The sequence below is a fragment of the Caretta caretta genome, chromosome 15, assembly GCF_965140235.1.
Source record: "Caretta caretta isolate rCarCar2 chromosome 15, rCarCar1.hap1, whole genome shotgun sequence".
Classification (NCBI taxonomy): Eukaryota; Metazoa; Chordata; order Testudines; family Cheloniidae; genus Caretta; species Caretta caretta.
Genome location: NC_134220.1, coordinates 11,789,775 through 11,812,902, shown reverse-complemented (window position 1 = coordinate 11,812,902; position 23,128 = coordinate 11,789,775). Strand labels below are relative to the sequence as shown.

Genomic DNA, 23,128 nt, shown 5'->3' with positions numbered 1-23,128 from the left:
ACCTGCTCAAGGACTTGAATCAATTCTCTCCTCGTGTGGGAAGGTGCATTCGAGTGTGTGTGTAAAACTGATTAGCACGAGTGGGCGTTAACAAGGAGTTAGAATGTCTGTGATAATGGGACTTACTCTCAAATCCACCCACAGCACTGAGAGCAAAGCAGACTCTTGTGTGATCACAAAGTGGAATTTGGAATCACACCAGCGATTCCCTGTTTAGTCTCTTTCCTCCCTGTACGTTATATTTCCTGAGTTGAAGTAACTGTCCTGCCACCTCCTCTGAAGTGTTTTAGTTCATAATGAAGATTTTGAATATTCTAACAACATTCATCAGGAGATTCAAAATAAAACTCGTTGTGTCATTAAAGATCTTGGTTTTAATCCATAAAGATCTCTACAGTTTGGGATCTGGTTAGCTTAGAGACTGCCTCTCTCCCACACACCATTCCAATGGACTAGATCATCTGAGGAGCTATTGCTGTCAGTCCTAGATGGGCACAACTGGATTGGAAGCAGGGTGTCTTCAGCAATGATCTGGAAATAGTTCTGTTTGCACTGACATTGGTACAGCCTTCCTGTTGGCTTAGTCTTAATACATCACACACATTACATAGGATGTTTAATACCCTCAGAACAGTAATAGAAAGGAAACAGTGATGTGTTACCTCCTTGAGATATGCAATAGCTAATGGATATAAACTAGCATGAACATGAACTCCATTACTGGAATGTGAGTGTAGTTGAGAGACCGTCTGATGTTATAACTCAAGGATGTTAATGACATATTACTGGACGCTACAAACCATATCCCCAAACGTTTTATGAACAATTCTGTACAAAGTAATGCTATACTGACTGTGCTGTATCCTACCAGCTGGAGGGGAGGATCTCAAATGTGGAGCTCATTCCCTCTGAACTGTCAGTGCCAGAGATGGTCATCCTTCAGAGCCTGGTGCAAGGCTCATCTTTTTAGCCAAGACTTTGCTGGGTGGATCTAAACGAAGGCACTTCCTTACCACTCTCTCCACTTCCCTTATTTTGCTCATAGTGGGCAGGTGATTAATTCAGGGGTAGGGACAGTATTGCTGCCCATAGCAAGTGGTACAAACATGTTTCATGTGTGACGCACCAAGGTACCATGGTGATGATCTCCTTGTAAGCCACTAATATAATCTTATCTCTTTGCTACCCTTGCACTTGTACAGATGTAACATACCCAGTCCTACTGAAAGGAATGGCATTTCCCCATCATTGTAACTCCTCTCAGGGAGCAAAATCTGAGCTGTTCCCTTTGTTTGATGATAAATTCCCCAATGTGCTGAGCCCGTGCCAGGTGGGTGCTCTGGGATAAGGGTGTTTATTAAACTTAAGTGTTGAGACTCACTTCTGACTGGCTTCCATTTCCAACAGGGCTGAGAGGGCCGAAGTTCCCTTCTTCCCAACAGGCGGCCCAGAAGGCTCCAGAGAGTGAGTGGAGATTGGGCCAGCCAACTGCAAGCCTTTCATAGCAGCCCCTTTCTAAGCAAAAAGGAACAGAAGAGGAAACAATGAGTCAAGGTCTTCAAGGTTCAGCTGAACAACAATAAAGTCAGACCTTATAACAGTGATAATATTTTGGAGACAGCACCTAACAAAAGAGCAAGGGCTTCTCTACACGGGGAAACTGACTAGAATAGCAATTCCAGAATAGCTCCCCATAGGGACACTTTTCCAAAATAAAAGTATCTCCACACAAGCGAGTTATTCTGAAATAGGTAAGTGGGTCATTCTCCCCCTTTCAGATAAAACCTAAGACAGGAAAAATAATTAGACTGCCCTGAACTAGCAAAGTTACGAAACATACCCTCCTTCACTTATACACCTCCGAAGCTGCACAGGACTCTTTGGGTGAATTTCATACACTTGCAAACAATAACTAATAGTACTGGCCATTTGGTGATTCTCAAAGTCCAATTATAGACAACGGATCCACCAACCTGTATCACTTCCTCCACTCGAGCTGCTGAGTGCAGCACTCGGCCTGCTCAGTTCGGAAAAGTAAATTGTTCCATTCCATCGAGAACAGGGATCTCCCAAGCATCATTCCCTTAGAAGCAGGATGCACAATGCCCCCACATTCACCACTGCCACAGTACAAAGCAGTGCAAGAGTCCTTCAGTGGATGGTGGTTCCCAAATATCAGTCTTGTTTCAGCAACAGACTGTCTCTGAGCAGAAAGCAATGCAGCCAACAGGCTTAGTGTACAGTACAGCAGTGCTTACTGCAATGCCAGTCAATTGGGAAGGTCACTAGAGGGCTAGAAATGCTTCAAAAATTCAGGCTCTCACCCCACTAAGGTTTAGTTACAACAGTGACTCACCCTGATCATCCGGTCTGATCGATGGCGCCGACGAATGCGATTCAAACCCTCCACAAACCGGATGAAGCCATCCAAGAGCTGCCATTCCTCTTCATCAGAACGGGGCTTGTCTCCATACACATCACAGTGTGCTTCACCTTCTGTAATCCGCTTTGTGGCACTGATGCAGGCTGGGAGCAGCAGAAAGCGCGTCCTCCAGAATTTCAGTGACTCAATAAGGCTGGAGGAAGGAACACAATGGACAAATAAAAAAAGCAGACGGTACAGCATACATCACAGCTGTGAATGAGAGATTCTATACAACATAGCTGTGTGCCAGCTTGCTTAGAGTCCAACATGTAGATGACAATATCCCTGAGTTACATCTGCAAAGATCACCATGTCCCCACTGCACTCCCACTTTAATTAACGGAGTTAATACTCGCTTGCATCCATGGTTTTAATGGATCTCATGGCTGTGCCATTAAGCATCAAATGTCCTACATGTGATGGGGCATTCAGTAGGATGAATGTCAGTGGGAGGTATTTACCACCAAGCATGTTGAAACACAGTACAGAAAAACTAATTTCCAGGTTGATAATGTCACACGGACCCTCACTTTTAATGTAACCCATTAGGCAATGCCGTAACAAGTTTTTACTGTAAAAAGCAAAGGAAAATAAATTTAAGATATACAGGCTAAGGCACAGAGGATTTCAGCTGAGACTTGAAATGAGATGGAAAGATACAAGGAGGTGGGTTCACTGGATAGACGATATAGAAGAAAAGGGGCTCATCACCTTTGGGGATACTCTGTGAAGGGACAAAGAGAAGGTCAGTTTTAAAGTAGACAGAGGGACGGAGTAGAGTTAAGCAAGGTCTGTGACTTGAACAAGTCCATAGAAGGTTTTAAAAACTAAGGAAGGAAAATTTGAATTGTATCTAGAAATGAATGAGAAGTCAGGGAAACTCTCCAAGGATGACAAAACATCATCATATTTCTTTGCATGCCCGGGGGATGGAGGAGGGTAAAAAATAGATCACAAATACCAGCATGCGTGAGACTTTGCACCAAAATCAGGCAATGCAAAAATGGTGCTACGTAAAATTCAACTAAGTTAACAGAGCTGCTAATAGCATATCAATGAAAGCAGGTCAAACACTCCCTCAAGTACCATGTCACCAGAGGTATTCAAGCCTTTACGGAGAAAAATGTTGGATCAATTGTAGATCAACAGGAAAAAAGAAAAAGAAAAAAAACAACAACATAGGACAAAGAGCAATTAGGATGGAAAATGAGATCTCTCACCTGAAGTCTTCAGAGCCAGCAGAGCAGATATACTGATCCAAGTAATTCCACTTGTACTCTTCCAGCCGCTCATGGGAGAACTCGACCCAGCAGGAGACAAATTCAGAGTCAGAGTGCGAAGGGCACAAGCTGTAGGTGTAGTTTATCTGAGCAGATTCATATGGATACCTGACAAAAGACAAAGCTAGCCTCACCAATCCTGGCACTATCAACGGCAGCTCCTCCTTGTAATAGAAGGCACGGAATACAGTCATCCAAGCAAGTACAGGTAGGAGGAGACAGCAAGTCTGCTGGACAGGTGGTGCTAACTTACTTGAGTGGAGAGATACTCACTTGGGCAGGTATCGAGTGACAGTAATTATTTTGTCCTTTAAGATGACTTTGTGGAACGTACGGCCCATGCTCAGCCAATACTGATCTTCCTCCTCAGGTTGGTTTCGTGATACAAGGCCTATAAGTAATGCATAAAGAGAACATCTTTCTGTTAACCTATGTTAATAGTCACAGCTTTGTTGCACAAACTGCACCTATACTGTAATATTCCATGAATGAGCTTCCAAACACAATTTAAACCAAGCGTCATGTGAGCTGTAGCTCACGAAAGCTCATGCTCAAATAAATTGGTTAGTCTCTAAGGTGCCACAAGTACTCCTTTTCTTTAATACTGTTTCTCTGAGGAAGGCTTGCTCAGCAAGATCAGCAGTAGACATGCTGCAGGAAGTGTTGTGCACCTAACTGATGGGCTGGTAATTTCAACATCATTTTCCATCCTTCTCTGTGCTTCATTCCTGGAGCTAGCCCCTTAATGTGTTGTTTTTCCAAACGAGTCTCACCATTTAAGCCTCCGCTTCCCACCCGAAACCAAGAAGGGTAATAGTTCTAGTTCCTACCTTCACACATTCACCTCCCTCAAGCCTCCCCTTACTTTAACTCTGTCCAAAAGACACCATCATTAACAAAATTTTAAATCAAAGCTTGCACTTAGACTGTGATTCCAACACAGGGAAGTGGGACTGCATTCCCCCACATAATCTAGAGCCCATCTACACTGGCTATTAAACTGCGTTAGCGGAAACATGGTTTTAAGACAGTTCTGGCTAACCATGCCCACTCTGGACTGGACACGGCCATTTTTAAGTCATGTTTCAAAAAAGACTTATTCTAGACTAAAACTGGAGAGAAAAAGAAGTTTCAGAAATAGCTGTACCTGTTCAACAGTGACTAGGCAAACTGTATTTAAACCTGTGTTAGCCTGAACTATGTTAAACTGGCTCACCTACATGTTTCAAACCCCAGTGGGTACAGGCCCCATTTTTTATAAGTCTCCAAATAGAGGTCAGAACTGCTCTCCTGGATACACTATGCAATCCCCTCCCTCCCACAACCCCATATCCATCTCCTGCAGTCACAGCTGACTCTCCATTGTCTGCAGTGGAGTACTCCAGGACATGTATCACAAGAAATACGGGGGTTGTTTTTTTTTTTTATTAAAACAAACAACTGGAAATCTCTCCCTCCAAGTAACCAATCACAGAAGACAAAGTAAAACATGAAGAGAAAGAATGAGTCACACTGAGAGGGAGGGTTACCACCAGCTCTTACTCCTGATGACTGCGGAGGCTGTTGGGGGAAGAGGAGTGAAGGAAAGACAGGACAGAATTTATTGTGGAGAAAAGGAGCTACAAAGCAGGTGACGCTCACCTCGGCTGTAGAGGGGGCTGCTGCTCAGAGGGGGTGGTACAGTGGTAGTTGGTTTCTGTGGTTTGGGATGCACAATGATTTGATATCCTTGCATAAGACGCTGACAAATGAACTCCTCAAACACTTGTTGAGCTGTCATCTGCACACCTTCCTCATCTCTCCTGAGCACAAGGGGTTAATCACAAGAACAATCAGCATAATGAACTGACCACACACCTGCTCTTGTTTCCACTTTTCCCAATTGAGGCCCTATTACTGCAATGGAATCTGCACAGGTGGAGCCTTGTGCCTGCACAGATCGACTTGCAAGATCAGGATGTAAGACAGTTGCATTTCTATCGCTTCTATCAACAGTTCATGGGGATGGAGATTACCAAATTGTCTGCAAATATTAGCTGGCATTTTGCAAACAATTTTGAAGCTAGTGAGAAGAAGAGGCATTCTGACCATCAAGATTTATTTACAACAGCAGAAGTTAAACTTCTGACAGTTGTATTTTTCAGCACTCGTACTATTTAGCAAATATATTCACAATGATATTCACTTCTATAAGACTTTCCATCAGAAAGTCTCAAAGCAGCTCAGTAACGTGAATTAAAACTCAAACACCTTTAAAAAGGGGAGAATACTTTCCTTCCTCAGAAAGGGGCAATTTAAAGCACAAAGAGATTAAAAGACTGGCTCATCATTGCCAATCAGCAGGAGAGCTGAGAATAAAACCCAGAAGCCCTCACTCCCGGTGCTGTGCTGTAGCCAAGAGCCCCTATTATCCCCTTCTTCTCCTGAACACTGGTATCCTGCTCTTAGAGGGGCAGACATTTCTCCAAGCAGATTAATTGACTTTAATGCTGCCATTTATTATACCTTCTAAGTGCCTAAAGTGTAAGATTTCAGTCTCTCATGTGAGAGGTTTTATTCCTCCCTAACAGGGCAGTAGCCAACATAGCTCTGTTTTGTTACTTCACAGTTGGTGGGAAGTTTCAGAGATGTTGAAAGGAAGATGCATGGTTTTGGGAAGAGTGTTCTGCTATCTGGTGGCTACTGCAGAGTTGCAAGAGAATCTCAGAGTGTCTTTTGGTTTATCACACCACGTTCCTTCCAAAATTCTCCCAACAAAGCATCTCTAGAAAGGGGGTGGAGAAGCAGTATTTTTTTTTTTTTTTAAGAGATACTCAGTATTCCAGGACATTTATCACAAGAAATGTGGGGGTTGTATTTTTTTTTAAAACAAACAACCATGTCAAGTTTTGTACCCAAACTAAATTTCTAACAAACACCCAGAGGGAGGCAAAATGGACAGATGTTACCAGTGGACAAGGTGCAAAGCTGTCATCTAGAGAGAAAGGCTATCTATTCCACTGCCAACCATGTTGGCAACTCTATATATTGTATGAAAGGCACAAAATGTTAATCTTCCACCAGATTATCCCTGCCTGGGATTATCTGGAACCTTTCAGTTCAATGCCAGAGAGTGTACTAGAGGAAGTGTTGGCACAAACCTGTCAATGTCGGCTTCTGGGAGCAGATCATAGCAGCCCTCAGTGTAGTCATTCTGCAAGCTCTGGCGGTCTGGGAAGTAGTCCGTGGTGAGAGGAAGGCATGCCGGAGTAGTGAGAGATTTCCAGTCCACCCCAACTGTACAACAGAAGCCTGGCACTACGGGGGGAGCAGACAGTGTCAGAACTGCCTCGTTGCATCATGGGGAGCAGACAATGGGGGCACGTGTGGTCACACATGAAAAATTAGGGGTGGGGAGGGAGAAGAAGGATGTGTGAACAGAGGAAAGTTGGAAAGAAAGATAAGTGTAAGATATGAATGAAAGTCACCAGTGGGTTGGATGGGGAGGGAAAGAAGGCAAGTAAGAGAGAAAAGGGGAGGGAGAGAAAGACACAGTTTGTTAAACAATGCAGTGCACATGCTAATTCAATCCCATCATGCAAATGGGATTCAAAGTTAATACCTTAAATTATCTGTTGATTGTAAGCTAGAGCTGAAATAGCTGCTGAGGTTACTGCAGATCAAGTGCAATCTCATATTATTAAACATATAAAAGAAAAAAATCAACATTCCAAGTCTGGACAAGAAAATCAGACCAGCTCCTCCTCCTGGATGATTGTAGGAGAGGTTGGTGAGGGAAAGAATGACAGCCTGTTTCTGGAATAGGTAGCATACAACAGCAGAAAAGAGAACATTTCTACAGTTATAAAAATAGAAGACAGCCAGAAGAAGTGGGAAGAAAGGAAAAATAGTATCTTGTAACCTGCTTTCCCCCCACACCCCTTTAAATTTAGGCTGCTATTGTAAGATTCTGGAGATCTAAAAACACAGATAATTCAACATCAAATAATCTACATCAATCATCTGTCCAGGGATGCCTGAATCAACCTGCCCTAAGAGCTCTTGGTGATTACTGTTACAAAAATCATTGTTGCACAGATCTCATTGACAAAACTGTTTCGCTTTACCTTAAACATTTTAACATTAATGAGGGGGGAAATATTGTTGCAAGGAACTGATACAAGACAGACTGTTGCAAGAAATGTTCTCTGAAGCAGAGCCATGCCCTCACTCTTGTAATAGATAGAAGCATGTAAGCGTCAGTAAAGGGTATCTCGTACATAAAATGCTGGCCTTCCTGTTCTCTCATTATATTGTCCAGCTGGCACCAAACAGAACCTTTATGGTTCAGAAGCAGACACAGGAGAGTCCAACAGCCTCTTAACCTCTTTATGTAAAAATTATGGGCAGAGGATGAATTCAGGAAATGATACAGCTATTGATTTAATGAATTCTTAGACAGGAACAAGTAAAGCCATAGTATATAAGGGCTCTACGGAGAGCCACGGACAATGACAGGGAAGCAGAATGTAAACCCGACTGCTGCCACATAGTCAGGGCATAACTACACTACAGCTGCAGTGCTGTAGTTTAATACTGCATCAACGGAAGCGGTTTTTCCATCAGTGAAGTTAGATTAACTACACTGATGGAAAACTCTCTCCGAGAGGTGGTAATTAGGTCAATAGGAGAATTCTTCTGTTGACCTAGCCCTCTTTACAGAGAGGGTTAGGTCAACCTAACTACATCGCTTAGGGCATGATGTTTTTCACAGCCCTTAGCAACATAGCTATATCAGTCTAATTTTTAAGTGTAGACCAGGCCTCAATAGACTCCCAACTCCTTACTCACCAACCCCCTAATGCCTTTGCACGTGTACACACCCCAGCCCATGTTTACACAGGCCTCCTGCCCAACCCTCCCCTCCCGCTTACTTGGATCCAGAGAGGTTGAAACAGCATCTTCCAATGAATCTTTGTTCTGCGTTCTGAGGTTCATCCCTATGAGAGGCAGACATGTATTTTATTACAAATAATCATTTGTGCATAACATTCATTCCTCTTCCCTCCAAGAGAAATTCAGACAAATGTGTGTAAAGCTCAAAGTAATTATATAATGCCTCTCCCCACCCCCAAGATATTCAGGGCACCGCATAACATAAAATATGTAAATACAGCCAACACATACAAAGCCACCATCTTTAAATTCAATTAAAGTGGTCCAGTACTAAAATGGATACCACGGTGATGGGCACCTTTATAAACGCTTGCAATACAAAATAATTGAGAGTTACTCGTAATTATTTAGCTTGCTAGCCTCTAGATTTTATATTTAAAGGCTAATCCATTTTTTCCTAAATTGGGCACTTTTTTTGAACAAGCAGGATGTTTCTGATTAGATTTTTTTCTTACTTAAGGGAAAAAAGTGAGAAGAATTAATACATATAGAATGTATCGAGGAAGATGCTAAAGTTAGTAAAAACAAACAATGGAAACTGCAACAGAAATATTTATATAGCAAAAGAGGAAAAATAAGATTTACTACAGAGTTCAAATAATTTATCAGAATAGATTATGGGGATTCAAGGTAGCCCAGATGTTTTAGACACAGACTACCAGTGTACATGGCTTTCTGAGAAAAAAAACCACACAGACGGTCCTTTGGATTCAGCCAGTATAGCTCTACCTGGCTGCCTTAGCACTTACTGAGCTGGAAATTTGGAAAGCAATAACCTGCTAAGGATTATTGCAATAGATTATATCGGGGGGAAAAAAACCAAAAAAAAAAACCCTGCTAAAATATTTTTAAGTGGAGAATATTGGTGGATAATAAAAGTAATCAAGGTGCTGAAAATATGGACATTCATTCATTATTTTTCAATATATAAACTGTACTTGTCTGCACCATTCTAACATAAAGGGGAAAAGAGACAATTACCCATGATCAAGAGGAAAAAATTACAACTCTTGTGGGCATTTTCAGATTTTGAGCCAAATTTTCCTCTGTGCTAGACTTAATCAAAACTAACATTGAGTTAAACTGAGTTACTATGGATTTATGCTAATGCAACTGACTGCAGAATTTAAACCTTTGTGTTTAACATCTTAACTATCGTGTTAAAGATATGAAATGGATTTACAGTTCAGCTAAGTTGGAGAACACATACTTGGCACAGTTTCTAAATATTCACAGGGGCTGATTTTATAAAGTTGGAACCCACTATTTTATCCAATGAGTGAATATCCAAGAAAATCATGTTCTCTACATTATATAGCAATTACTGTAAGAACAGATGGGTTTTTGATTCCATGATGATGGCAGGAAATCAGAAGAGGAGGCAAGGACAAGTTGCCATTAATCTTACGTCAAACCCATTAATGACATCCGCCATCCACTTAGGAAAATGCAGTAAGACTTGTTTTCTCTAAACTGCCATCTGGCATCTGCTGGACAATACAGATAACATGTTGAATGCCAATGTAAATAGTTGGGGTAATTTTTTTACTAAAGAGGCACATGTTGCAATACCTGGATGAACTATACTGTAGGCAGGAGAATGATGCCCTGATGTGTTGGAAAGATCTGTTCTGAATCATAGATGGCTCATGCCATAGGAAATGGAAAGATATAGGCTGGAGACACAGCCGTGCAGTAGTGGCTTCAGCTCATTAGAGAGTTCAGTTATGAAGAGATGCTAATAGGGACTTTTAAGAAGCATGATAACTATAGACATAATTTTGCCTACAAATCACATATGTAGTGGCTGTTACAGAGGTTATGAGGCTTCTCAAAACAATACAGTTGAAGAAGGAAAACATTTTTATTACTAGGAAAAATTATATATTCCGTGCATTCATGTTGCACAAATTATATACAGTAATTGAGGTGCAATCCAACAACTACCAAAACAAAAAAATTAAATCAACTTGGAAGATATAAAAGTAAGGTAAGAATATTAACCATGTTCAAATGAAACCCAGGGAAGGACATGAAATAGAAATAACTTTACAGTGACTAGTTAACTGATACGGATTTCCACACAATTATAGATGCAAACAAATGTTATTGGCAGTAAGGTTGCTAGCAAATTGTTTCAGACACTGTATTGTGTGGAGGGATGTGTGTAATAAGTGCAAAAATCATAACTGTACATTGGAAGGCAAAATATCAAAATTAACCTGTGAAATTAGAAAGAAGAAGAGAACAAGGGGAGTCTAAAATACTCCATTCGAAGTGTTGGAAAATTCTACCATTTATCACGTTTCATCTCAATAGTAGATCGGGGTCAGCAACCTTTCAGAAGTGGTGTGCCAAGTCTTCATTTATTCACTCTAATTTAAGGTTTCATGTACCAGTAATACATTTTAACATTTTTAGGTGGTCTCTTTCTATAAGTCTATAATATAGAACTAAACTATTGTTGTATGTAAAGTAAATAAGGTTTTTAAAATGTTTAAGAAGCTTCATTTAAAATTAAATTAAAATGCAGAGCCCCCCGGACCGGTGGCCAGGACCCGGGCAGTGTAAGTGCCCCTGAAAAACAGCACGTGTGCCACCTTTGGCATGTGTGCCATAGGTTGCCTACCCCTGTAGTAGATGATACTTTGAAAAGTTAGGCCACAAACAGACAGTTACTGCAACAGAACGCTTAGTTTGGCGAATTTGTTTTACTGGCTTTAAGAGATTCAGAAGAAATTTTCAGTAACTGGGGTCTCAGTATAAGAGAGACACTCCTAATAATCTGCAATTTAGTGTTTAAAAGTGCATCTTATTTCCGCAAGTACAGATTCTCATCCAATTGTTCACACAGGCCCAAATCCAAAAAAGCAATTAATCACATTATGTAATCTTGTTTTAAAATAGGCACATGCTTAACTGTTTTGCTGGATCTAGGCCTTAAAGGCTGTAAAAAGCTACCAACCCAGCATCTACAGTTCAAAATGGAAAACCCTATTTACAACTTCTCTTGAAGCCTACAGCTCACTACTAATTACCACAGACTTTATTCTCTGAGAATTATTAGAAAGATGGAATCATCTCAAACAAGCAACTCAGATATTTTAATACATATTCAGATTCATTTTGCTTTAACCCAAGAAGGGGAACACCCAATATAGTATAGCACAGTAAAGCACACCATGGAGCATTAGAGAAAATTTTGCTCCATTTTTTTCCCCCCCCATGTCTGGACACCAGATTTTGCGTTAATGGAACAGGATTATCTTACTTTCAACTGAACACATTGTAAAAGCGTATTTGTTAAGAACAAACAATAGACATCTTTTCTATACAAAGAAATTTATAAAATGTAACTAGAGGAGCGGAAAGACAGATACAAAACAATAAGAGGGGATAATGGACATTAATTTCTCAATGTACAGTTATATATTAGTTTGGAACTATTAAGTGCTTAGTGTTATTCATCACCTGTACCCTACAGCTCCTGGACCCACCCATGTTCCATGGGTCCTAGCTCTGTTACTTTCTGACTGTTATCCTCTTACATAGCATCCTCTGGTAGGTCCATATCACCAGTCCTTTCATACTTCTATTTAAAATCCCCAAGCCTGCTCTGTTGACTGTTTATTACCTGCACCATTAGTGCTGACCAAACTGCCTGAAAACTCATTCATTCCACCGAAGCTCAGGAAGGAGATGCTGTCACCTGGACAACGAGAAGTGATGTGCCTGGAGAGAACAAGATGCTGACAAATTGGTTCATTACAGAGAAACAATACCCCCTCTCAGAGTTAGGTCAAGTCTTTTAATCAAAATTTAGATGCAAAAGCAACCTGGGGTCTAAGCTCAGCCTTTGGTGAATCAATGCTCCATACGACACACAGGGATCAGGACAGGCCTGGAAGGATCTTAGGAGATTCTGTACCAACGCAGAATATTGGTCCCTATAATTTGGTACCCAATCTATGGCAGTGACCTATACTGTCTTCTCACAGGATAATGGATTTCATGGATGACTAGCTACCCATGCATCCACTAGGAGACAAATACAGCTAAACAAGGATGAAGAAGATTCCCATGTTATGCACAGGTCCAACTTTAAAAAATGGAAATTCCAACCAGATCCAAATCTACCATGGATCTATTTATGTTCAATAGGGAGGAACCAACTGAGAATGTATGAGTAGGAAAGCCTGATGTTAGTGATCATAAATTTAACATATAAGGAAAAGCTTCAAATGAATAGATTTCTTTTTTAAAAAGCAAAATTTGGGAACTAAAACTTGGTAAGTGTAGTGTAATGGGAACATTAATATCCATTGTAAGTGGGAGGAGGCTAGAGAATCGTAAAAGACAACATTGTTTAAAGGTGAGACTAAAACTTGTCTTGAAAAGAAAATTGCAAAGAAGAAGAATTAACCAGTGTGACTTCCTGAAAAACTGCTTAAAAGATTGGAGAGTGAAACAACCCTGTACTGGAAATAGAGAAGGGAGAGGAAACCAAAAAAAAGGAGGGTCAATCACAGCTAGGGCTTGAAGTGAAATGACAGAGCAGCAAAAAGTAAAAGTTAATATCAGCCAAGAGATGAAAGGGGAACAATAAGGACTTTTACAAAGACATAAGAGAAAGTAATGCTTGAAAGGAAACAGACCCATTAAAGTTAATGACGGAGGAAAGAGATTAAGTTAATGACAATTCTAAAGTGATTAAGTTACTGAACATTAAAAAAAAACTTTAAATGAGAAAAAAGTGAAAAACATGGATACAGAAAATAATAAAGACCTTGTTAATAGAGATGTAGCTAAAAAGCTAGTAAGGGAATACCTTCGTGGGAGGAGTGTGGGAGGATAACTGTGCAGCTCAGCAGATAGACCCATCACTAGACCTATGCTGACTTCCGAAATAACTTTAAAAAAAAAAAATCATATACATAGTGACTAATGAATGATTTAGCTCTCGCAGGGGGCAAGATGCAGTGACTATGCTGATACTGCAGGTCTGTGTAACCTCCCAATACTGTTTGGTGCATTGAATGAGATTTGTAGGTAAACAGAAAACTTTAATTGAAGAACAGGTAGCCATTCTTACAGTCAGTCCAGCTCTTGCCTGGCATTTTTCACATTTCCCTATCCTGTCAAACACGGTGTTATTTCTCACCAGGTCTCAGTAGTGGAGAAAAAGAGGGCTGAAATTGCTTAACAGTACTATAAGGCAAAGCTCTTCCTTATGCTCGAAATATACTTCTCTGGAATGGCAAGTTACCGCTTTTGAGATAGCAACTGCTTCCCTGCACCAAGAAGTAAGGCAGTTACTGAAGGCCTGGGGCACCTGCCATGGCCATTTCTTGGATGATCCCAGGGGCGATACACTGGCATGATTGTGGGTCTCAGAGAGCCAGCAAGAAGTAACCTAAGTATGAATGAACTGAGCGAAAATAAACCCTATTTCCCATGCTTGCTCCTGGGGCCTTATGCCTGACCATAATAATTGTGGCATACGCACACAGCGCTGGTGCTGCATGCTACAAAATATGTATGTCCTGAACCTTTATTTTCTTTATCCCATACGTGGCTAGCCTTTGACACATTTTTTTTGAAACTCAGATCAATTTCTTTACTTGGGTGATGGCCTTACCTGCCAGTTGCCTCATGGTAGGCTAGCTCCAGCAGCTCAGCAGAGGAGTGCGTCAGATCCCGCTGCCCGTTGCCCTGCATTTCTGCCATGTTCTGACGAGTTTGGTGGTGGATCTGGATTGCTTCTCCTGATGGACCTATCCAATTATATATTTATCAGTCTCACCCAATCTTCTCCTGTTGCGTTAGTTTTCCCCAATTCACCCCCAACTCCTTCTCCACAGCACAAGCACCACTAATAGATACGGAGCACTAAAATGCCCCTTAGAAATTTTGTAAGACACAGTCCTCTCAATCTGCAGGAGGTATCAAATGAAGTACTGAAGATTCCCCTTCTAAAATACATAGACATACTTTTTGGAAGGCCTTTTTACAAGACTCAAGGAAAGCTGCGCATAGTTCATAATTTGAATCTCAAACCTGGAACATAAAGGTGTGCACTTCCATAATAATTCACTTATTGAGCTCAGTCACAGCCCCTCCAGAATCTCCTGTCTAGTAAAGGCCACCAGAAATTCCCATCTGCTGCAGACAACAAAAAAGGAGAACTCTGGGCTTCCATATCCTCCGTCTTCCACAAACTTGCTCCATGATATTCAAGCACTGAAGACACCAGCAGATGACAACATTCCCAAGAGACAATAGGGCATCAGGTTGTGTCAGTTCTTGGCTCAGTCCCCATTGTGCTGCACTCTACCTCAGGAAACCAGAACAGTTCACTCTGCCAGCTTATCTAGAGGGGTGCCCTCCCCATGTTAAAGCTCAAAAGCTTTGACAGTTTCAAAAAAACATACTATAACAAAGACTCACCCACAGGAAACGTGTGCATCCAACGCCTCCTATTGGATGTGAGTTTCATGGGCATGCGGGATGGCGCAAAGGGATTTATTAATGCCCGCTGTGGTGTATACCCCCCAGGACGAATGTGCAGCATGGATTCTGCACTGCCTACATGAAACCTCCCTGGTGCACTGGAGTCTCGTTGCTGTGACTCTAGCATATTCTCAAGGACATCTGCAAAACACAATTTTCAGTTAACAGAAGACCAAACGAGCCACACAAAAGAAGGTACACTACTTAGTAAAATAAGAGCCACTAGGACAAGTGGGGACGGGCAGAGGGAGGCTGAAGGAGGCAAATGGCACTAATCCAGAAATTACACTATAAATCGAAGTCCAGACAAGACAGAACCAGGATTTTCTGTATTTAAAAGCATTAAAAGTAGGAAAGCCAGAGAGGAAGCAATTTTTAAACAAGCCATGAAGAACTGTTATTTCTTCCTGTTTTTCAGTAATAAACAGGGGGTTCTCACCCAGAACTCTAGACATTCCTGACAAGTTATAACAAAATATTGATGATGAAGCAGAAATTTAAAGAGAGCAACTGCAGTGAAGTTATAGGAGATGGGACAAAGGGGAGATCTAAGTACTCCATTTTTTAAAAAATGGGCAGTTTCAACCATTGAAAGAAGTGGCAGGAATCATTAAACTAGAGCATGCTTTCACCACTGGATACAAGATCTTGGTGAGCTCAATTAAGTCACTACTATCTGATGCACAGCACAAAAGCATTTATTTAGAATTAAGTGTAAATGAAGGAAAGAAATGAAGTATGCAGGAGAAGGAAGTGTTGAGGATTGGAGAACACAGAAGAAGTGTCTTAGACAAAGGCAAACAGGGCACCTAAGAGAAAGTCAGTGAAGAAGTTAAGAATACAAAAAGGTCCAGACTATGCAAGAGGAAACTCAAGGCAATAAAAGTGTGCAGTGCAGAGGAAACTGTAAACAACAATGAAAGAGGATATTCAATAATGAAACAGAGTTCCCAAAAGCAGTAAAACAAAAGATCCAATTAAAGAAGAAAACAGGTGTGACAGAAACAGAAATGGAAGAGCTAATAGAGTACATCCTGGGCATAGTTATAGCAAAAAATGTGAAGGGGAAAGAAGAGGCTTAAGACCGTACCCATATGGGGCAGATACTCCTGTAGTGAGGCAAGAGGGATAGTTTCCAGATTACAGAAGATGACATACACTGACATCCATCAGTAGGAGGAGATGGGCTCTACTGCAGAACTCTTAAGAGCCCAATGATAGCTATCTGGCTCTTATAGAACACTTTCCACCTATAGATGATGAAGTACATTACAAAAGGTAAGTATCAATTATCCCCAGTTTACAGTGGGTAAACAGACTCAGAGGGGAAGTGACTTGCCTAAGGTCACATAGTTGGTCAGTGGTAGAAATGGGAAAAAAGTCTTTGACCCCCTTCCTCAGCCCAGTCCCCCAGATGGTCTCCTTAAAAAGTAAAGCAATATCTGAAATACAATCATCTTGATTTATACATTGCTTGATATAGGGAAAGTACTGGAGAACTTAAGCAGCAAAAGCAGTAGTACATTTTTAATAGGACAGTCGGCAGTTACAGGCCAGCATGTCCAACTCCTTTCACAGGGCAGATACTGGTGTCAGATGAGATGGCAAGACCTCAGTGAAAAGGAAAGCATAAGCAGCCTTCATTAAGAGCAGATTGAGTGAAAAAAAAAATCAGACCGATTTCTTCTAAAGAGCATCAAAGTACTGGTGAAAGGTGGAGAGAGAGTGCAATTTACCTAGATCTCAGCAGGGCTTAGGAGAAGGTACCACATGCTGTCAGTGAATGAAATTAATAAAAAGGGCAGGCACCAGTGCTAACATGGCAAAATGGCTCTGTTAGCTGGCAGGAGGAAGGATCAGAAACTATAACCAGAAAGTTATAGTTAATGACAGTAAATCCTCATGGAGAGGAGTTATAAAGGGGGTCCCACAGGACCCACTGCTGAGAGCAATTCTATTATACAGATTCATAAGTGGCTTGGAAAATGGAACATCAGTTGCACATATCCATATTGCAGAGGATCCAAAGGTAGGAGGGGTCACAGAAGAATACAGATCTCTTAAAGGAAGATGTTAACAGCGAAGGAAACTGGGCAGATCAGTGTCAGTGTCTATACAGGGTGAGCCAATAAGAACACACAAGGGAACTGGACAAGTATAAAGGGAGAGACAGTACTGAGCGCAGAGGTGTGCATTGCTGATAAACACATTTCCAAAGCTGTAACATGAATGCTGATGTGAAAATTTCCCCCTCTGTGTTGCTCTGGAAGTGACTGACATGAACTCAGGACCTCTCTCTTCCTACCCCACAACCAATGGGCACAGCGAAGGGACTTCCCCATCTCCATTCGTGCCTCAGTCTGACCTCGGGTGCTGGTGTAGCCCAAGGAGCTGCTGACTTCGTATTGGTGCAAATGAAGCCGTGGGATCATCAAGATGTTGGAGATCTTTCCCAGGGAGCTGTCATCGGAAGCTTGGCTCCTCACCTCCTCTGGGAGCAGGCTGCGGCTCTGCACAGAAGGGCTGGACGAGACATCATAAGAGCTAGAGCTCTTCCTGGTGCGGCTCTCTCTCTCCCTCGCAGACCTACTGAAGGATACATAGGTTCAATAGCACTGAAGTGAAATCCCACTTCCTGGGCAAATCAAGAGGATCCAACAGCTTCCCACTTATCCAGGAACCTGTAGACTGATAGCTGAATCCAAGCCCAGTGGTAAAGGGTTAGTGTCACCATCTTTGAATATATGAGTGCAATGGCACATTTGCCTTCCCTAGCTAGCATATTAAATAGTTATCCAACAACATAGGATACCGAACACTAGAAATCTCCTAGCTAGGCAGCAGTGCTCCAAAGGGAGCCTGCTCAGCACCTCCCACAGTTCTGCAGCCACCCATCCAGCCATGGCATTGACAGAATTTGGAAGGAACCAGTCCCAGCCCTACACAGCTAGAAAACCAGACTGCCCAGGGAGTTCTAGAGTGCCCTTAAAATTAAATTAAAGGTCTTTAAAAGGTACTGGCATCTTTCCAAGCTGAACTCGATCAGCTCAGTACATGAGGGAATGAATCCATGTATGCAGATGTTTGTGTACAAAGCTCCCCTATATAAGCCTCCTAAGCCCTGAAGGAAAGATATAACTGATGACACTCTGAAGCAGCCCCATTAGGCCCGTTTTCGTCAAACTGCTCCAGGAACTTAGGGAGATTGAATGTAATTGGCCAAAAAAAAGCATTTGGCCAGGACATCAGGATGAACACCCTATCAAAGTTTCAGTGACCCCATGGTCATAGCTCTATTTCAATTTGCATCCAGAAATTAACACTTTCAGTTGTTCAGGGATTCTACACCCCCTACCCACTCTGATTGGTATCATCTCAGAGGACAGAGCACCACTCTCTGAACGACCATTTCCACTTCCAGCAACTCCGATGTGTTCCTCAAAAGTCATCCAAGTATGAAACCAGCCTAACCATGCTTAGCTTGCAAAATCTGACAGGAGCACAGGAAAAGGAGAAATGGCTACAATAATTTCTGTTTGAACAAGCAAGCAAAATTTAAATTGGATGGAAATATATTGATAGTTATTCCTTTTACTTGCCCCCATAGCATTAGTGTGGCTTCACAGTAGTATGGTGGGAAGGCCACCAGCAGGAAGGTCACTGATACCAGCTAAAAATATTAGTTCTAAACACTATTCTCAGACAAGTTTTAAGCTCTTGGTGTTCAGCCTTCCCCATCTTTCCCAAGAGCATTTTATACAACAGCAAGCACACAGAAGTGGTGAAGCTGAACCAGAATCAGTTTGCTTGAAAGCGTCCTACCTGAAAGTGGTACAGCGCTGGGCTCGGGATGGGCCAGGCAGTCTGAACACTTGGGCATCATAGCCATCATAATCAACTTGAATGGGAAGGGCATTCTCAGCATCTTTAGGAGCCCCTAATGCTGGAACACAGAACATTTAATTCTGGAGTCTCATTTATAATTACTGTTTAAGCTCTGAGATTGCTGGACAAATTATAAGCAGCCAGCTATCACTTCAGAGATAAGGAATTGTCCCCAAATATATGGTAAGGAACCGCATAGAAGAGTCTCGTGTATAGAACAACTGAAACAGATCTATTAGCTCAACTGGGAAAGCAATCACCTGGGAATCAGCAATTTAGACTCACTATTAACTCCTCCCTTACATTCAGTCATTCGCAGACAAGTCTTCCTATTTCTATGAGGTGTTGTGACCACCTCCAAATCAGGACGTGCAAGTTTGCAGAAGACCTCTTGTGTAAGGACAAAATAATTACCCCTTCTGTTCATATGCACATTCCTGAAAAAAGGTGGTACTGAAGTATGAAAACCCAGAGATTATGTAATTCTGTATATACGGCATTGCCAGCACTCGACCACGGCAGTCAAGGCCCATCCTTCCCACGAGCCACACTGCTAGAGGGCCAAGGCCTATAAATCAACTTGACACTATCTCCTCTAGCCATTGACAAGCAGTCAGGGCTAAGAACCTACCCCATTGATCACATACCAGGAAGTCAGATTAGACACCTATACCAGCACCCCAGGACACATGAGTCTTGTTTTCTGCCTTTTGCCACAATTATCCCCTTTTCAATCCCATCAATAGTGGTTTCATTGCAGTGTCATTGGCTTGTTAGAGCCATTTATTGTTTTTTTAAATCAACTGGGTCATTCCAGTACTGAATTACTCACAGGGGTCTCGACCATTTTTCACTTTCTCTGTCAGCAACTGGAGGAGCAGACACAGGAAATGTGATAAAGAAAATAAAACAGGTTAGCATGTACTAAGGAAATTTGACCCCACAGTGATGGAGTGTCAGACTTAATACTTGGTATCAGACTGCAGGTTTATTCTGCTGACTCAAATCAGGCAGCCAGACCATCTCAGTGATGCAGAAGTTTGATACCCAGTCACAACCCCCAGAGACATTTTTCCTCCTCCTCCCCAGTGTCCCTTCTCCCTCCCAAGACAGACGGAGGCTTTCTAATGTAATAATTATGTAATAATTATGACAGAGCTAGTAGCGGGCTTTGATGCCTGGCACCAAAAAGAATTACAAGTATTTTTGAACGATAAGAAGACAGGGGTTCCTTTAGGTCACAACTGAATTAGTATGGACTGTGGAAAAGATAAGCACTGAACACCATGCCTCAGCTAAGGAGGCAACAGTTTGTCCAGATGACAGGAAGAGATCCCAGCAACCAGCCTACCTTCCTTCCTGCCAGTTTAATCCGTGGGGTGAAGCTGTTACATAGGAGCTGGCTTTTGGATGTGTAGAAACTGGAAAGGAAAAACATAAGCTTGTTTAGTTAACTTTTAGGAAATAGGCATTTTAAATAAAAGTGTTGAGTTTCGGTTATTTTCTGCCGGTACAGACTGGGAAAAGGGAAGAATTTTGAGCCAGGCTCTTTCTGGAAAAGAGATGAAGTAGACATCAGGAAAGATTCGGATAGATGGTTACAAAAGCACTTTAGTTCAAGAAAAAGTTGGAATCTATAAAGGCCCCGCCCTTAGACTCTCAAATGCAACTTAACCCACAGTTCACCTCAATAATCTAACAATTGAACTCTCTCATTTCCTTCCTCTTTCTCCAGAAAATTGTTCACGTCCATTAACTTTTGCAAGATGTGATGCTACGTGCCATTGGTGACTCTCTCCCTAATTTACTTAGCCCCTAATGATCTCACCATAATTGTTTATAAGCTGCTCCCATCTGAATTTGCAACCAGTCAACTATTTGCGATAATGTGCATCTTGCCGTAAGAAAAGATTCAGATGAGAAATCCTAGAGCACTCTTTCATATAAGGCAAAGAGCTGATGAGAAGATCAATCTATTTGGAAGGACAGAATATGAGCAATCTGTGTGAGTGATCAAGACACCCAGGCATGCAGAGACATGAAGAGGAAACTTGCCTCTACTAGCAGCAGCTATATTGATATTGTTGAATGTGTGCACGTGTGGGGGGGGGGGGAGAGAGGAAGGGGGGATAATTCAACCTCTGGCCCAGCCTCTTATGAAAACAGAGAATACGGTCAGAGTACTTAACAAAAAGATACTTGAAATAATGAAATATAACTATACCATGGCCTGGTGGTTGAGAACATCACACTTATAGGTCTCAGTGTTTCACTAGGATCATATACTTGCTCCAGTCTTTACCCACTTCAGACCCATTTTCCTTACCCGTAACAGCTTATTCAGGATTTACTCCTGAGTTGGTTGAAGTGATCTGACTAGTCCATTCTGATTTCCATAACTTCCTGCATTTGCCCAAGCAAACTTCAAAGACAGAAATGAGTCTGCTGGACATGGAGCCTCAGAGCAAGACTCCTTCCTTTACAAGTTGCTCTATAACCTTCAAAATTTTGTATGTATGCACTTTGCTTTACTTGTGCTTTGCATGCTGTGACAAAGTTCCTCCCCTATCTTGGTGGGTCTTGCGCTTCTTGGCAGATTTGCTCGCCTTGGAGCTTCACGGCAGCCCTCAGCTTGGCCGTTTTTCTGAACGCACAGTCCAGGTCAACTCCTCCTGTGTCTGACCAGGAGTTGGGAGGATTCGTGGGGAACCTGGGCCTGCCCTCTACCCCAGGTTCCAGCCCAGGGCCCTGTGGAATGCAGCTGTCTAGAGTGCCTCCTGGAACAGCTGTGCAACAGCTACAACTCCCTGAGCTACTTCCCCATGGCCTCCTTCCAACACCTTCTTTATCCTCACCATAGGATCTTCCTCCTGGTGTCTGATAATGCTTCTACCCCTCAGTCCTCCAACAGTCCACGTTCTCACTCTCAGCTCCTAGTGCCTCTTGCTCCCAGCTCCTCACACGCACACCACAAACTGAAGTGAGCTCCTTTTTAAAACCCAGGTGCCCTGATTAGCCTGCCTTACTTGATGCTAGCTGCTTCTTGATTGACTGCAGGTGTTCTAATCAGCCTGTCTGTCTTAATGGTCTCCAGAAGGTTCCTGATTGTTCTGGAACCCTCCCCATTACCTTACCCAGGGAAAAGGGACCTACTTAGCCTGGGGCTAATATATCTGCCTTCTATTACTCTCCTGTAGCTGTCTGGCCCGACCCTGTCACAATGCATAGAAACTAACAACATGGAATGAAATGAAGACTTCAGCAGGTCAGTGGAGAAGAAGAACATGCAGCATGAAGGCTCAGCACTAGCTGATATTTACCTATAACCCTAACAACACACCTACCTATGGTTTATCCAGTGTGGAATATTGTAGTCATCTCCTAAGCGAGAATCTCCAGGACCACTGCGATTGTGCAGCTAAAAGAAGAGAGAGTTCACAGGTGCAATAATCACTGTGAGTTTTGTCCAACTAGTCTCATAATAAGCAGCACTTTCAGGGGAGCCAAGATTCTGTTACCTTGAAGAGCGGAACAGCATGCAGTGGTTGCTCCCCCATGCACACTAAATCTACACCAATCCCTGAAAACAAAGAAATGAAGGGGTCAAGCCACATATTATCCAGAACTGTTGCTGCTGGCCTAATCCAAACAGGTCACAAGTCTGAGTTAAAGTTACATAAATCTGCTGTATTTGAACCAAATTTTTAAATCTGATTACAATAAACTGCTAATGATCCCATGCTTTCTTTGCATTAACTACTGAGAAGCAGAAGCAGCCTTCTTTATAAGCAGGCTGCTCTTTCTCGTCTAATCTTTAACACAATGGATTTGCTTCCACAACAGTGATCTGCAATGCCAAAAAATGATGGAGAGCATAGGTGTGCCCAGATGTTGTTATTGCTGTGGTTTACCTATACAGCATGCAGGAAGGGAGATAGGAAAAGTTTCCCCCATGACAAATGCATATCAGATAAAATTGTCTTTCAACGGAAAGTTCCTCATGGCCTGATTTTAAGAAGTGCTGAGCACTCACAAATCCCAGTGAAACTAACTGGAGCTGCAAGTGCTTAGAACCTCTAAAAATCAGCCTGTT

General features: G+C 42.1%; 1 protein-coding gene across 16 annotated transcripts in view; it reads right to left on the bottom strand.

The window, feature by feature from the left end:
* DEPDC5 (DEP domain containing 5, GATOR1 subcomplex subunit) overlaps positions 1 to 23,128 on the bottom strand; it is a 67,300-nt gene that overhangs the window by 28,382 nt on the left and 15,790 nt on the right. For 9 of the 16 annotated variants that reach the window (XM_048822189.2, XM_048822169.2, XM_048822177.2 and 6 more), the window contains exons 16-31: positions 22,554 to 22,615; positions 22,380 to 22,453; positions 20,387 to 20,456; positions 19,868 to 19,904; positions 18,973 to 19,093; positions 17,516 to 17,739; positions 15,088 to 15,291; positions 14,279 to 14,414; positions 12,275 to 12,372; positions 8,619 to 8,684; positions 6,846 to 7,029; positions 5,347 to 5,507; positions 3,979 to 4,096; positions 3,646 to 3,813; positions 2,357 to 2,576; positions 1,382 to 1,515 (exon numbers count right to left, since the gene is read on the bottom strand). In XM_048822189.2, the coding sequence (XP_048678146.1) occupies positions 1,382 to 1,515; positions 2,357 to 2,576; positions 3,646 to 3,813; positions 3,979 to 4,096; positions 5,347 to 5,507; positions 6,846 to 7,029; positions 8,619 to 8,684; positions 12,275 to 12,372; positions 14,279 to 14,414; positions 15,088 to 15,291; positions 17,516 to 17,739; positions 18,973 to 19,093; positions 19,868 to 19,904; positions 20,387 to 20,456; positions 22,380 to 22,453; positions 22,554 to 22,615 (2,077 nt within the window). The remainder of the gene's footprint in view (positions 1 to 1,381; positions 1,516 to 2,356; positions 2,577 to 3,645; positions 3,814 to 3,978; positions 4,097 to 5,346; positions 5,508 to 6,845; positions 7,030 to 8,618; positions 8,685 to 12,274; positions 12,373 to 14,278; positions 14,415 to 15,087; positions 15,292 to 17,515; positions 17,740 to 18,972; positions 19,094 to 19,867; positions 19,905 to 20,386; positions 20,457 to 22,379; positions 22,454 to 22,553; positions 22,616 to 23,128) is intronic. The other 7 variants (XM_048822173.2, XM_048822178.2, XM_048822183.2 and 4 more) reach the window with 3 other exon arrangements.